General features: G+C 52.6%; 1 protein-coding gene across 1 annotated transcript in view; it reads right to left on the bottom strand.

Annotated features, from left to right (window-relative positions):
• Positions 1–12958, bottom strand: part of RALYL (RALY RNA binding protein like) — a 197543-nt gene that overhangs the window by 72851 nt on the left and 111734 nt on the right. The window contains exon 2 of the mRNA XM_039841950.1: positions 9294–9369. Coding sequence (XP_039697884.1) covers positions 9294–9369 — 76 coding nt within the window. The remainder of the gene's footprint in view (positions 1–9293; positions 9370–12958) is intronic.

The following is a 12958-nucleotide window of genomic DNA, read 5'->3' as shown; positions in this document are numbered from 1 at the left end:
ACGGTGACACTGACAGTGACGGTGACGGTGACAGTGGGTCGTTGGTCCTCTATTTCTCTCAGCGCGTTCGCTTCATCTGTTAAGTAGTCCTGGTCATCCGCTGACCTTTGTACTGGTGACGTAATGACAGGCCGTTTATATAATTTTGCTTTTTTTCGCTTCTCAAGCCTTGAACCTTTTCCTGTCGCAGTGCACACCTGGCGAGCATTCCCAGGTGTGCCATGCCTACGCTTCCATACTCTTTTGGTCAGATCAGGTTATTCGGTATTACAAACAAAACTGCAAAGAACTGGGGAATAAGTTCGAAGTTTTAAAACTATTTAGGATTATTTTCTTAGATACACTTTCGGAAATGGAATTCCTTAGTTGAAAGCAATGAATACGATAACATACTGGGCAGAGTTTGAAGAGGAAAAAGGAATAAATGTGATGACGTGGCACCTGTGCCGTACGTTAGTGGCCAGTTTAGGAACTAGGTGGCAGGATCCCAGGCTATTAGAAGTGGGGATGCACTAAGAAGTGGTTTAACTTGACTCCTTCATGTTTTATGAGAAATGGGGCTTAAAAGGGGTTGGAGCTTCAAATCACCAGCTGGCGCGGGCAGGTGGCGGCTGATCCAGGCCTGGGCTGCGGGTCTCCTGACCTCCAGTCCAGTCCAGCCGGTCCTAATACCCACTGACGTGTGGTCCTTCCACTCCACGGCAGCGAGGCCGCCAGGGAGCCCCCCGTCAGGGCTGGGGCCACCCACGAGGCTGGAGCATCCATCGTGGTGTCATTCCACGAGAGAGAAACTTCGAAAGCTCCGTAGAGTTAATTGATTTCCAAAAGGATGCATTTTGGGGAGCGGCGTCCACCGTGCCTGGCGGACGTAATCTAGTGAGACGTGCTGCGTTTACTGCCGTCAGCTCCGCGGACCCCGAAGAAGCCGGAGTCTCCGCTCCCCGTCAGCTCTTTAATCTCAATCGGAAAAATACTCTTGCAAAGACATCGACTGGTTTAGGTTACTGTTACAAGAACTTTTCGAACTGCTTTCTAACTAAGGGATTTAAAGCCACCCCAAGCTCACTAACTTATGAACTTCCCTTCTTTTTACTGTTCAGAGCTTGCACATTTGTCTGTTCTGTAACAATTTGCGGTTAGTGTTTTCACACTTAGGTTGACGGGGGAAATGCATTTCTATGCAGGTCGGGGACGCGCCTGCGCAGGGAGCCACGTCGCGGAGCGGGGACGCGGGGCGGGGACGCGGGGCAGAGGGCGCCGGCCTGACGGGTGCCCCCGCCGCGTTCTCTCCGCCCCGCTCGTGCGGGCGCGGACACCCTGCCGCACCGTGGCGCCCTCCTCGTCGCGGCGCTTCCCGGTGAGATGCTGAGCCGCGAGTCTGGCCCCAGGGCCTCCTCGTGCTGTGATGGGGACACGCAGGGGCCTGGGGCCTCGGAGCAGGGACCAGCGAGGTGGCACGAAGCCCCGCCCTCTGGGGAAGCGGCCGAACCCCCGGAGCTGTCGTCACTATCGCTCCCGACCGTGCTTAGAAATCACTGAGACAGACGCCTACAAACGTAACACTCAATTCTCCCCCTTGACAATAAGGGAAGAAGCTTCGTCTCTCTTGGAAAATACATACATCCTCGGGAAGAGCGGACCGGCCTCTGTGCCCTGACGTGTCCCCACCCCCCACCGTCCCCCAGGACCTGGGAGCCATCGCTGACACGTGAGCTTCAGAGAAGACAACGCCCCCTTCTCCCCGGCCTAACCTTGGGGGACACCTGGCTCCCAGGTGCAAAACCACCATCTTAAAGGTGCGAGAAGTTTAATTTCCCTCTGGACAAAGCCACAGTTGGTCCCCGTGGCTACCAGGGGACTAGGATGAACTGTGCGTGACAGATGGTGCCGGCCAGTCCTCGTGCACCTGGAGGACTTGTACGGAACGGGCGTCGTCTGCCCTTCTGTGTCAGAGGGAGAGGTTTCTTTCTGTTTCTCCATCCTCCGGCGGACGGTCTGTGATGCGCCCCGCACTCCGGGCTAAGGCTCCCTCAGCAGGAGAAGTATTTCCTTTCGCTACTGCCTTCGTGGAGGGAACTTCTGGGCTGGGAGAAGATTTTGTTTTTAATTACGTTACAATCGGTGTGAAGGTTTTTTTAGTCCTTAATTTGATTTAGAAATAAGACTTTAGACACATTCCGATTTCCTCTTCCGTGCTCCCTTCCCTGTAGGCTTGTGGGATGAGAAACCGTGTCCTGGAATTTCGACCTTCACGGTGGAGGTGAAGCCGTGGTGGGCAGCAAAGGACAGAAGTGGCCCCTCGAAACGGAAAGCAGGCGACTCACAAGGGCGTCTTGGGCGGGCCGCGCAGGACCGAGGTTCTCTGCCAAGGGCTGTGCTAAGGTAACGGGGCGCCGGCTCCGAAGACAACAATCAAAAACACAAAGCAACGGAAGCAGACGGAATCGGCGCTGACGGCGGAGGCTCCCGTCTCGTGAGCCAGTCAGGGCGTCGCCTCTCGGCCGAGGAAGTCCCCAGGCACCTCCGCCTGGCCGGAGACCTCGGGCCTTGGCCTATGAGGCACCCTCCGACTCACGCTCCGGGGCTCTGACCTCAGCAGCCAGGACACAGACCCAGCATGACACAGGGCGCAGGCCACCCGGCCGGAGCACTGGCGTCCTGCTGTGGGGCTCGGTGCCGCAGGAAGTCCTGTCTCCGCAGACGCAAGACGGCACCTACTTGGTGACAGGACACGGCGTCAGAAGTGCTCTACGCTGCCACAGAGAGGGGGCTGCGTGTCTTCACCGGCAACTGCTGACCGCCGGGTGGTGGCGGAAGCCCCCGTCGCAGGCCCGGGTGGTGCTGCCCTCCCCAGGCAGGACCCAAGGCCCAGGTCCGGTGGCCCCAGGGGAGAGGGCGTGAACACTCACGCGCTGTCTGCTCCCTCTAGGCCTGGGGGCTGGCGGACAAGACCCCCGGCGGCCAGCAACACGGGGGATCTGAGCCCGGCTGCCTTGTGGGTCCAGCCATCTCGGAGCGTTTAGGGCCACTTGTCACAGGATGAAAAACTGCCTTGGGAGAAGCAGAAAGCAAGACTGTGGCTTGTTCCACTGCGGTTTATCCTTGGTTTTTATTGAGACTTCAGAAGCAGCATTGCATTAGTTTAAAAATACTGTGTGTGAGTGTGTGAGTGTGTGAGTGTGTGAGTGTGTGTGTGTGTGTGTGTGTGTGTGTGTGTGTGTGTGTGTGTGAGATATATAAAACCGCCAGTGAGGACAGTATCTCCTATGCTGGTCAGGTGATTTCATATGTGATAAGTTTCCCTCAGAAGAGTTAGGGAAAAAGAATCGTTTCTTACCACTGACTGGAGGACTCTCTTTCAACGGGTGGTCATGTAAACTATCACGCACTCCCTTTTTGCCTTGGCTGCCAGGTCTCTCGCAGTTAAGGTGATGCCCGATCCTACCTGCCCGTCCCACCCCACCTCCAGCTTCCACCTGATTCCTGGCTCTTATTATTCATCTCTTTTTTAAGATTGGTAGGTGGTTTTGCTTCTTTTGATTTTGTCGTAAATTACCTCCCATCAAATAAAAAGAGCTGAAGTCTTTCAAACGCCTTAGAGATGGGTTCTCGGCCCTAAGGAATGGTACCGCCTCGCTCCTTCCGTGCCCGAGGGATCCGTGGCTGTTTAGGCGTAAAAACGTACGAGCCGCCTGTCGGGGGGCCACTTATTCACCTAGCAGAGAGCCCCCCGCAGCTGAGCCACTTTAATGGGTCGCATGTCAGCATTTCTTCAAACGTTTTAGATTAAAAAGTTTATAAATTACATTTGCTTAGTGTGAAATGAGTGACGGACTTTAAGTAAACATAATCTTTAAAAGAAAGAATTTCTTCTTTAGGCAATTATAGGAAATGTCAACCTGCTTAGTTGGCTGTGAGAATTTTAGCAACATCGTAGCTCAAGGCTCATTTTAAAATAACTTTTTAAAATATTTTGTTATAGACCTTTTTCTTTGAATAACCATAACAGTGAGAAGAATGGATGTTTGGAGAGCGTCTGTCAGAGTTCCGTTTCCTTAAGCATTTCCCGTTTCAGGAAACTTCCTTCCTTCGGGAGCCAGGCCTGTCGGGCCCTTTCTCCACCGGATCTGCTCGGATGAAACACGTGCACAACTGTCAACCGGCCACGGACGTGGGCGAGCGGGCGGGCGAGACCTCCTCCGGCTCGCCCGCTCTCGTGGGGGCTGCGGCTCACGGGGATGCGCCCTCAGCTGCCCGGACAGGGGGACATTCAGCTGTGAGCATCACAAGGGGACGTCTTTGCTACCTGCTCCTGTGGGCACCAGCAACCACCCCTCAGTGCTGGTGATCTGGTTGGAAAGACTGGATCGGGGCGGGGGGATGGACACTGCGATGGCCAAGCAGCCCCTGCCACCTCCTCTTTAACTGACCCCCGCAGGCGTGTTAACGCTGGGGAGTGCGCCCGTTTCGGAATGACGGGGTGCATGGCAGGGCCGGGGGCAGGACCCGCCACCCCCGGCCTCCCAACGCTCCGTTTGAAACCACAGCGTCCACTCCCGATGGCTTTGGGAGTGGCCCCTCACAGTCTGGCCTCTGCCAGGGCAGAGGGTGGCATGGCACAGGAAGTCCAAAGCTTCTGAAAGTGAATGCGTCTTATCCTTGAACGTGCACTCGTCCATGACGGGGCGGCCAGCGCCGCGGGTGCCAGCGGCTCTGCCTCAAGGCTGAGTTTGCTCTTCGGCATTGGCCGAAGTTAGCTTCTACCACTTCCGTCCCTATTCAAGGTTTACGGAGCCCCCTGAGGGTCTCCCTTTCCTGTGATGTGCCAGAGTCACCACGAAGGATGATAAAACTCATTCAGGTCAAGTGGTAAACAAATCACCAGAGATTCTGTTGCAGAATCACCCTGCCCGGCACATCTCAGAAAGTTTTCTGATCACTGAAGTTCCTGTAGTAGATGCTGCATCCACAGCTACCAGCGCCCACTGTGGTGACCTCAAAATGGTGATACTCTCGGTCACCTTGGTACAATCTTACGGTCTTGGGGTTACTCGCAGTGGCCATCTTGATGACCGTGGCTCCCTTCGTGGGGTGGGAAGGCCGCTATGGGAGGCACCTGCAGACCAGCCACAGGCCATATCTGCGAATGACGTGCAGTGACATTCACGCCGTGAGCGGGGTGGGTGCTATGCTTTCCGCGTCCTGCTGACTGGGGCGCCGCCTCTGGCTGAATGCAAACCTGTCCTCGTTCAGCTCAGATTAACTATTAGCTGGACTCGCATCAGCGAGGAAGGGTCTGTGCCCACCGCGACCAGCAGCGAAGCCACCCCGCACGACTCCGCATCCGGCAAGGACTCTGCACCTGCTGGCACTCGCCGCACGGGGAGGCGCGCCGCCTGGGGCAGCATCGGCGTTCCCGAGCGCCACAGACACCGCGCGGTGCACGCAGCACGTATGAAGCTGCCGCTTATTAAAAGTGACGCTATTTTCCCTAGAGAATGCGTTTGCTATTCACCATCAGGACAGGGCCCAGTGTTTATGCGGTGCTCGCATGACGGATGATATTCCGTGTACAAACAGCCTCTGACGAGAGACATTCTTATTACGAGCGCCGCTTCAATGAACCGTCTGCCTTCGTGAATCCGTGTCCACGACAGACGTCTTTCTTTCTGCTTCCAACGCGACGCCTGAGCACGCGGCCGCTCGTCCTTCCGTCTTCCACCGAATCGTGTCTCGCTTATGCCAGGGACCTGGGACACGCCCGTCACTGTCACTCAGCCCGCTCCCTGTTCCCGCGTGTGCCCCACATGCAGATGGATCCCCGTTGTCTGCAGAATGGAAGCCCTGTCCTTTAACCTGGTCGCAGGCATACGGGGATCCCGACGGTGGGGCCGCCATCGCCTTCTCCCCAGGCGGACGGGCCCGGCTCCCACCGCGACACGCCCTCCTGGATCTCTGCCCCTGTACCCTGCACGCGGCTCCTTCGCCTGGTGTGGCCCCGTCCTCTGTCCGCTGGGCGAACGCCCGCGTGTTCAGAAGCCAGCTCGACGTCACCAGCCTTTCCGCCCCCTTCCCCCCGACAGAATCCGCCACGCGCTCACTTATTTTCTTGTAGAACTGTGTGTGTACCTCACTTATGTTCCTTATTCACATGTACATTGGCTACGTTTGAGACAGTAAACATTCTGCAGCTTCGCTGTGGGTTGAAAACGTCGCCGTGTCTTCGTGCCTCCCGTGCTGACGAAGCGCATGGTAAACGCTTAGCGCAGGCTGTTTGGCTAAATCAGAATCCTATTACGAGAAGTAAGAAAGCAGGCGACGCCTCAGTGGGTGTCCCACGGGAATGGAGAGAAAAGGACACGGGGGAAGGGGAGGCGTCTACATCCCCAACGGAGAAACAGACACAGACACGCAGCGGGGCGGGGCCCTACGGGAGGTCAGAGGTCGCCGACAGCCATACAAACTCACTCGTCCTGTATTATGCTCGCTCCTTGCCCTGCAGCCTTCACGTTTTCTGAGTCGTTTGCTAAGACGAGTAGATACAACAGTGTCCAGACTGCAGCAAACGCACAATAACTATGTCTTGCGTGAATGAATGAATGAATGAATGAGTGAGTGAAATCATTCCGCTCTTTCGTTTTACAGATCAGGAAGCAGATCCAAACGTGCGGACAATAGGAAAGCGGGAACCAGCCCTTCTGCTGCCGCTGCCACATCCCTCTTGCCTGCCCCGAGCGAGGCGCCGTCACCTCGACCCTTCTGCCCGATCGAGACGATGATGCAGCTCTCACATCACATGCAAAGCCTGGGGCTCAAAAGCTGTGCCCTACGGTCACACAGCGGGTGGCGACACTTGTTCGTATGTGATGGGCAGGGTACAGTCTTTCCTCTGCCGCCTGATAGTCAGGGACAGAAATGTAATTGATTATTGGTTTTGCTGGGCAGGAAACTCTGCTTTTCACGATCCATACTGTTCAGATGGCAGCGGGTGAGTGAGGAGGGAGGCCATGACCCGCACGCGGTGAGATCACCTGCCTCGAAGGCCAAAAACCAGAGTCGGGGCCCTAACCTTGTTACCTTCCTCCGGGCAAATTTTTTTTGTCACCTCGGCAGCTTAGTTTTCTCATCTGTAAATCTGGGCACGTGACACCAGCGTCGTGGAGTCTGTGGCGTGCCGATGAGTAGCGTCCGTGGAGGCTCAGCTGGTCTGCACGGGAGTCGCCGGCGTTGGCCGCAAGCCCGCGGAGGGACGAGATGCGTGCTCCAAGGGCTCCTCGGCCGCACACCCGCTCTGGCCCCCTCTGCTGCCACTGGGCCGGCCCCGGGTCCCAGCCCTCGCTCGTGTAAACAGATGAAAGAAGTAAGCGTTTCCCTCTAATGAGATTTGCATTCGCTAGGAAAGACTTCAGCGAATTTCCGCTTCTCATTCTTTTGAATTCGCAATTCAGCACGACCGAGGAATAACGAACGAAGTAACAGTTAAGGAGACATCTGCTCCTTGTCAGAAGCTTCTATTCTCACGAGAAAATCAAAACACTCCCCAAACAGGGAAAACGGGAAAACTAACATCATTGCACAGACAGGGGTGACTCTGATGAGACAAAAGGCCATTGACTTGTCCTGTTAATAGTTGAAATGTGACTTTTCAAACGTTGTGCATCAGCCGCAGCTCTGTGCATACAGTTAAAAACGAATCCATTCAGAAAATAATCTGCATTTCTCAGTTGTATAAACATTGCCCTTTCTCTTAGGCGGGGCACGGGAAGGACCGTGTGCCTGCGGCCGGTGACCTCGTCTGCCTTCCGCATCGGCACGGCCTCACGGCCAATGTGAGCTTCCGTTTTTACACAAAAATTCTGATTAAAATTAAACAAACTCAGACCGCCAAAATAATAAGAGCAATTAAGATACATCTGCTAGACACCTTTTAAAGTCTAAGGGGCTCGTTCATTAGCGAGTCCTGGGGCTTCGGGCTGGAACCGGCCCTCGGAGCCCATGAGGCTCTGGCCCTTTTATGTAAACAGTCCGGGAAATGAGGCCGTGAGCGGCTGGCAAGGAGGCACCCCAGTGCCCGGAGAACAAAGACAAGGAAACGGCCCCAAGCTCACCCTTCTTACTGTACGATGTCGGGACAGAATCGATTTTGACACGCATCGCTCGAGTCTGCTCTATCCAAACGGTGTCAGGAACAGAGGCCTCGCCCCACCCTGGCATTAGCTCTCTGGGCAGGGACAGCAAGGAGGGAAGATGGTTATCTGGGAAAGGACCGAATAAATCGGATGCTAGGCCATCTCGACGGCCTGGAATGGTTGGCCGAGTCCCGTGACAGGGAACGGAGCGGAGAGAGATGCACGGCCGGCACTTACAAACCAGCGGCAGACGCGGGACGCGGGACGCGTGGCTTCGCAGCAGAACGCATTTTTCAAAAGTGGCCGTTTTTAAAAAATCCAAAAGTTCCATGAGTTTACTTTTTTCTTCTCCCTCAAATAGATCGAATTTTACTTAAACGAAGTACAGGTGGAACAATCAACATGCTGCACGAAGCCTAGTCCGTCCGCCCAGAATCCAGACGGTGGAGGCGGGCGCTGGCCGACGGGGCCGCGTAGACGGGGAAGTCCAGACGCCGAGCAGATGCCCGGGTGCATCGGGAGCGGGCAGAGGTTCCGGAGAAGCGGGGGCCTGTGTCTCGTTTTGGAGAAACGGGGGTGAGAGGACACGCGCTTTGGGACGACTGAGGGTGACCGATCTGGTGGGAAGGATTCGGGTCCTGCACAGAAAGCGTGTGTCCAGGTCCCTGCACCATCGTCGCTCAGCGCGCGGCCAGGGACACCGCTCAGAAGCTGCGTTTCAGGTTCTGTCGCTCGAGAGTAGCAACGGCTACGTCGCAGGACTGTTGCGAACATCAAATTGAATGAAACTCCGTGTGTGACACACCTACAGCACACAGCACGCTGTCGTCAACGAACGTCCCCCTTTCCACCGCTTGTCAGGCAGTCGTGAGAGAGTTTGTTAGATTTCACTAGAGGACGGTCTCGTGGCGGTGGGTGTGTGTGTGTGCGTGTGCATGTGCGTGTGCGTGTGTGTGTGTGTGTGTGTGTGTGTGGCGGGGGTGAGGTTTCTGAGATGCGGGCCAGTGCTGTGGGACACACTTGCATGCTGGCCACTGGCGCTCTGTTGTACTTCATGCCGATAAGATTGCTCCTTATTTGATTATTCATCATAGAGGAATCACCTTTCAGAGTGGCAAGTAATTTTCACTAGTAAGTATTGTGAAATAACACACGCTTACTCACCTATAAAGTGCCGACAGGGGCCTCTTGTTTCCAGGTTTGGGTCTGTAGGGTTTGGGTTCTCCTGCCATGTTGATATCTGAAAGCATAAAATAAAATAGCAGTGATTAAAAAAAAAATATCAAGCCATTCGAGGAAAATATATCATGAAGTTTTATTTTTCTTTCCGCCATTGCCTGTGCAAATGTTATATGTCATTCGTTCATTCGGCAAGTGTTTACTGAGCGCCTCGTCTAGGCCAGGCAGCGTCTGGGATATGTCACGTACCAAACAGCTTGGATCCACGGCCCTGGGCATTTAACTTCTACTACTAGAATTACTAGGGTGGGGGTAGAAATGCACATTATGAACATAAAATAAATAAGATAAATATATAACATGTCGGAGGTGATGAGTAATGTGGAAAAAAAGAATACATATGGAACACACGCAAGGGAAGCAGAATGTCAACCAAAAATGGAGAGAGAGAGAGAGAGAGAGAGAGAGAAAAGAGAGAGAGAGAGAGAGAGAGAGGAGGGAGGGAGAGAGAGAGAGAAAAAGAAAAAAAAAAAAAAAAAGAAAAAGAAAAAAAAAAAGAAAAAAAAAAAGGAAGGAAAAGAAAAGGAAGGAAGGAAAGAAAAGAAAAAAAGGAAGAAAAGGAAAAGGAAAAAAAGGAAGGAAGGAAAAGGAAAAGAAAAGGAAAGATGGATAAAAACAATGCCTGTAAATAGAATAAATAATATCATAAATAAAACGAATATAGAATCCATAAATAAAACTTCTCTCCTATATCATCAAACTCCAGCTATCATTCGCTCAAAAGAAATCAAACTAAGTGCTCAAGTTCAAATATCATCTCGGTCGTCATCAGTCGAGATAATAACGGCATCAAAACCTCTCCCAAAAGAAAAATCTGGAAAAACATGAGGGACATTATTTTGAAAGAAAAGAAAGGGCAGACTTCCTATTTCTTGTAGAATGGACTAAATACAGTGTATTAGGGATGGGTGAGCCACCCATCAGTGAGAACACCCCAAATTTCTAGATGACGTAAAATATATCTCTTATTTAAAAAAATAATACGACATTGACTTATAAGAAATGTCCTTATAGACATTCAATAGTGTTCCAATGCGTAATTTTCCTTTGAGCCTGTGGAAATTTACACCGAAGCGTGCACGTTTGCATATTCTACACTGCTATAGTGGAGATCGCCTGCAACCCGGTGGCAGTGGGCCAGGATGCCGGTGACAAGGGTCAGGCGTAGTCAAACGGACAGGGACAGAGGGCAGGAGCTCAGTTAATCAGTGAACACAAAGCCCTGTCTGGGTCCGGATGAGCGAGATATCCTTTGCACTGAACTTCACAAATACAAGGTTTAATCATGTCCTTAGAACGCGCATCAGAAGCTGAGGCCCAGGTTCTCATGTCTCAGGAGCTGTCGGCCTTGAAGGGACCACACACGCTGGTACGTGGCACCTGAACGGCCAACGCTGTGGTCGGTAGCAGAGACGCCCCTGCAGCTTTCTTCCCTGACCGCCCTGGTGATGTGTCAGAGACCCCACGTGGGGCAAGAGAAGGAGTGAGCGGGGTTCGGTTTCCTGCCACCATCACGGTGGCTTTGGAGCAAAGCGTTAAGGTACAGAAATGAAGTGTCACTTCTTAAATTCCCGAGATCGCAAAGAGATTCATACCAAATACTAATATTTAGAAATCTCATGTCATCCTCAAGACAGGATAGGGTGTTTTAATCATTCTCGACAATTCTTTTGCGATTATCCACAAAATCCTAGTTGCCTTCCTACTTGTTACGCAGAAGGCCCTATTGGGGTACCCTTGTACCAGGCGGGGGGACCCTGTGATCTGAGTATTAGCGTTGTATTCTTGTTGAGAGGGTTGGTAAAACTAGGTAAGTACCATTAAAAAAAAGTGTCTCGAAGATTTCTTGTTGGGGTTCACTGCACATCACACCTGTATGGAGGAAGCACCTGTACCCCCTTCTGGGCACGAGGCCGACGCGGAGGGAGCTGACGCTTTGCCCATGGTCAGTAGGTGACCGGCACAGCAGACCTCCACACGGAGGGCATGTGACATTACGAGTCTCTACGAGGACCAACTAACAAGCTTATCGAACAGAAGCCACATCTATTTTGAGTTTTCAATATTTCAAGTTAGCATGAAAAAATATTTGGAAAAAATAAAAACGTACTCCAAAATTATCTTTCTAACATTAAATGTCAGACTTGAACATTGAAAAATATTCTGTTGGTCTGCTACATATATCTTTTCACAGTAAATTAATTAAGATATACTAAACGTTCTAAAACATGTAATGACTTTTCTTCTTTAGTATATTGGCTAAATAAGTGATGTCACTATACCATGACGAGTCACTCCCAAGTTACTGAGCTGCAAGAGCCAGTGAGCCGACCTCTTCTGATTTAAGGTCGATGACACGCAGCCGGCGGAGGGGGTCCCGTGGCCGAGTGTCATCCGTGGAAGCGACATCCGACCCGTGTAAGTACATTTACGTGACCGACTCTTGCTCGCATGCTGCCAGAGAGGACACGGGCAGCGTCCTGTCATTTCGTGCTTCTGACTCCTGCGAAGACCCCGCCCCGTCTGTACCCAAACCGATGTGCCTCCTCTCGACATCCCTGTTTGACTTTGCTACATGGTTCCGACGGCGCTGACTACGGCTTGTCCCGGTGGCTGGGGACGTCTGCAGGGCAGTCGTCACTTCACTCTACTTCTTACGCACTTTGGCGTCCTGCCCAGTGTCGGGACCCAGGACGCGCTCGGCGGGTCTGCCAGCCGATGCGGTGCCCGCACTGGACCCCGCGTGGGCTGCCACGTGTCCAGCCGACGCCCCACGGTCGGCGCTTCCCTAAGTTCATTTATCCGAACAGTGTTTTAGAGGACGTTAACAGATGTGTCACCAGACAAATCAAACACGTGAAACGAGCTGGGTCAAGAGGCCGGAACGCGTGCTTTGCTGCACGTCTGTAATGCACACTGAAGAGAAGAAACACTCCGTCCTGCTTCGCTGGGATGTTTACACACACACGAGCACGGAGACCTCTCCACCTGCACGGCTGCTGACGACCAGCCAGACGGAGCTCGCCTGGGGCACTCTGAGGGCACCCCCAGAGCATGCCCAGAGCACCGGGGCGCGAGACACCCTGAAGTATTTAGAAAACTATTCGACATTTATTTATTGCCATGCGGTTTTTAAACTGCCATATCCTCAGTTTAAAGAATAATTTAATCTTCTAAATCACATGGGACTTACCCGGCCACAATGAGCAAACGCTTGCTGCCCGCATCTGCTGCAGCCCCGGAAATGTGACCTTGGCGTCAAGGTGATGTCTGCCTGACAGTATGAGCACGTGGTTTTACAGGAGAGAAAAAGTCGAAAGAAAAAATTTCCTAAAGGAGTTAGTGAAAAGTAATATAGTCATTCTTGGGTATTTTTGTTTTGTTTTCTTCTCTGGGATTAAGTAAAAGTTTAAGTAATTCAGCCATGGCATGGAGCCTGCCAGGAAAAGTCGTTCAGAGTCTTTTATTGTTCGCGTTTGGGAGACTGAGGGTTCATTACTGTTCCGTTGAATAAAAACTCAGGAGATAAAAGAAATAGTGTTCTGTTTGACAAGCGAACGCATGAAGTCACACAGCACCCCGGGAGAGGC

Source organism: Pteropus medius, unplaced genomic scaffold (assembly GCF_902729225.1).
Source record: "Pteropus medius unplaced genomic scaffold, Ma_sr-lr_union100, whole genome shotgun sequence".
Classification (NCBI taxonomy): domain Eukaryota; kingdom Metazoa; phylum Chordata; class Mammalia; order Chiroptera; family Pteropodidae; genus Pteropus; species Pteropus medius.
The sequence above is the reverse complement of the archived record's forward strand: the minus strand, read 5'-3'. Positions and strand labels throughout refer to the sequence as shown.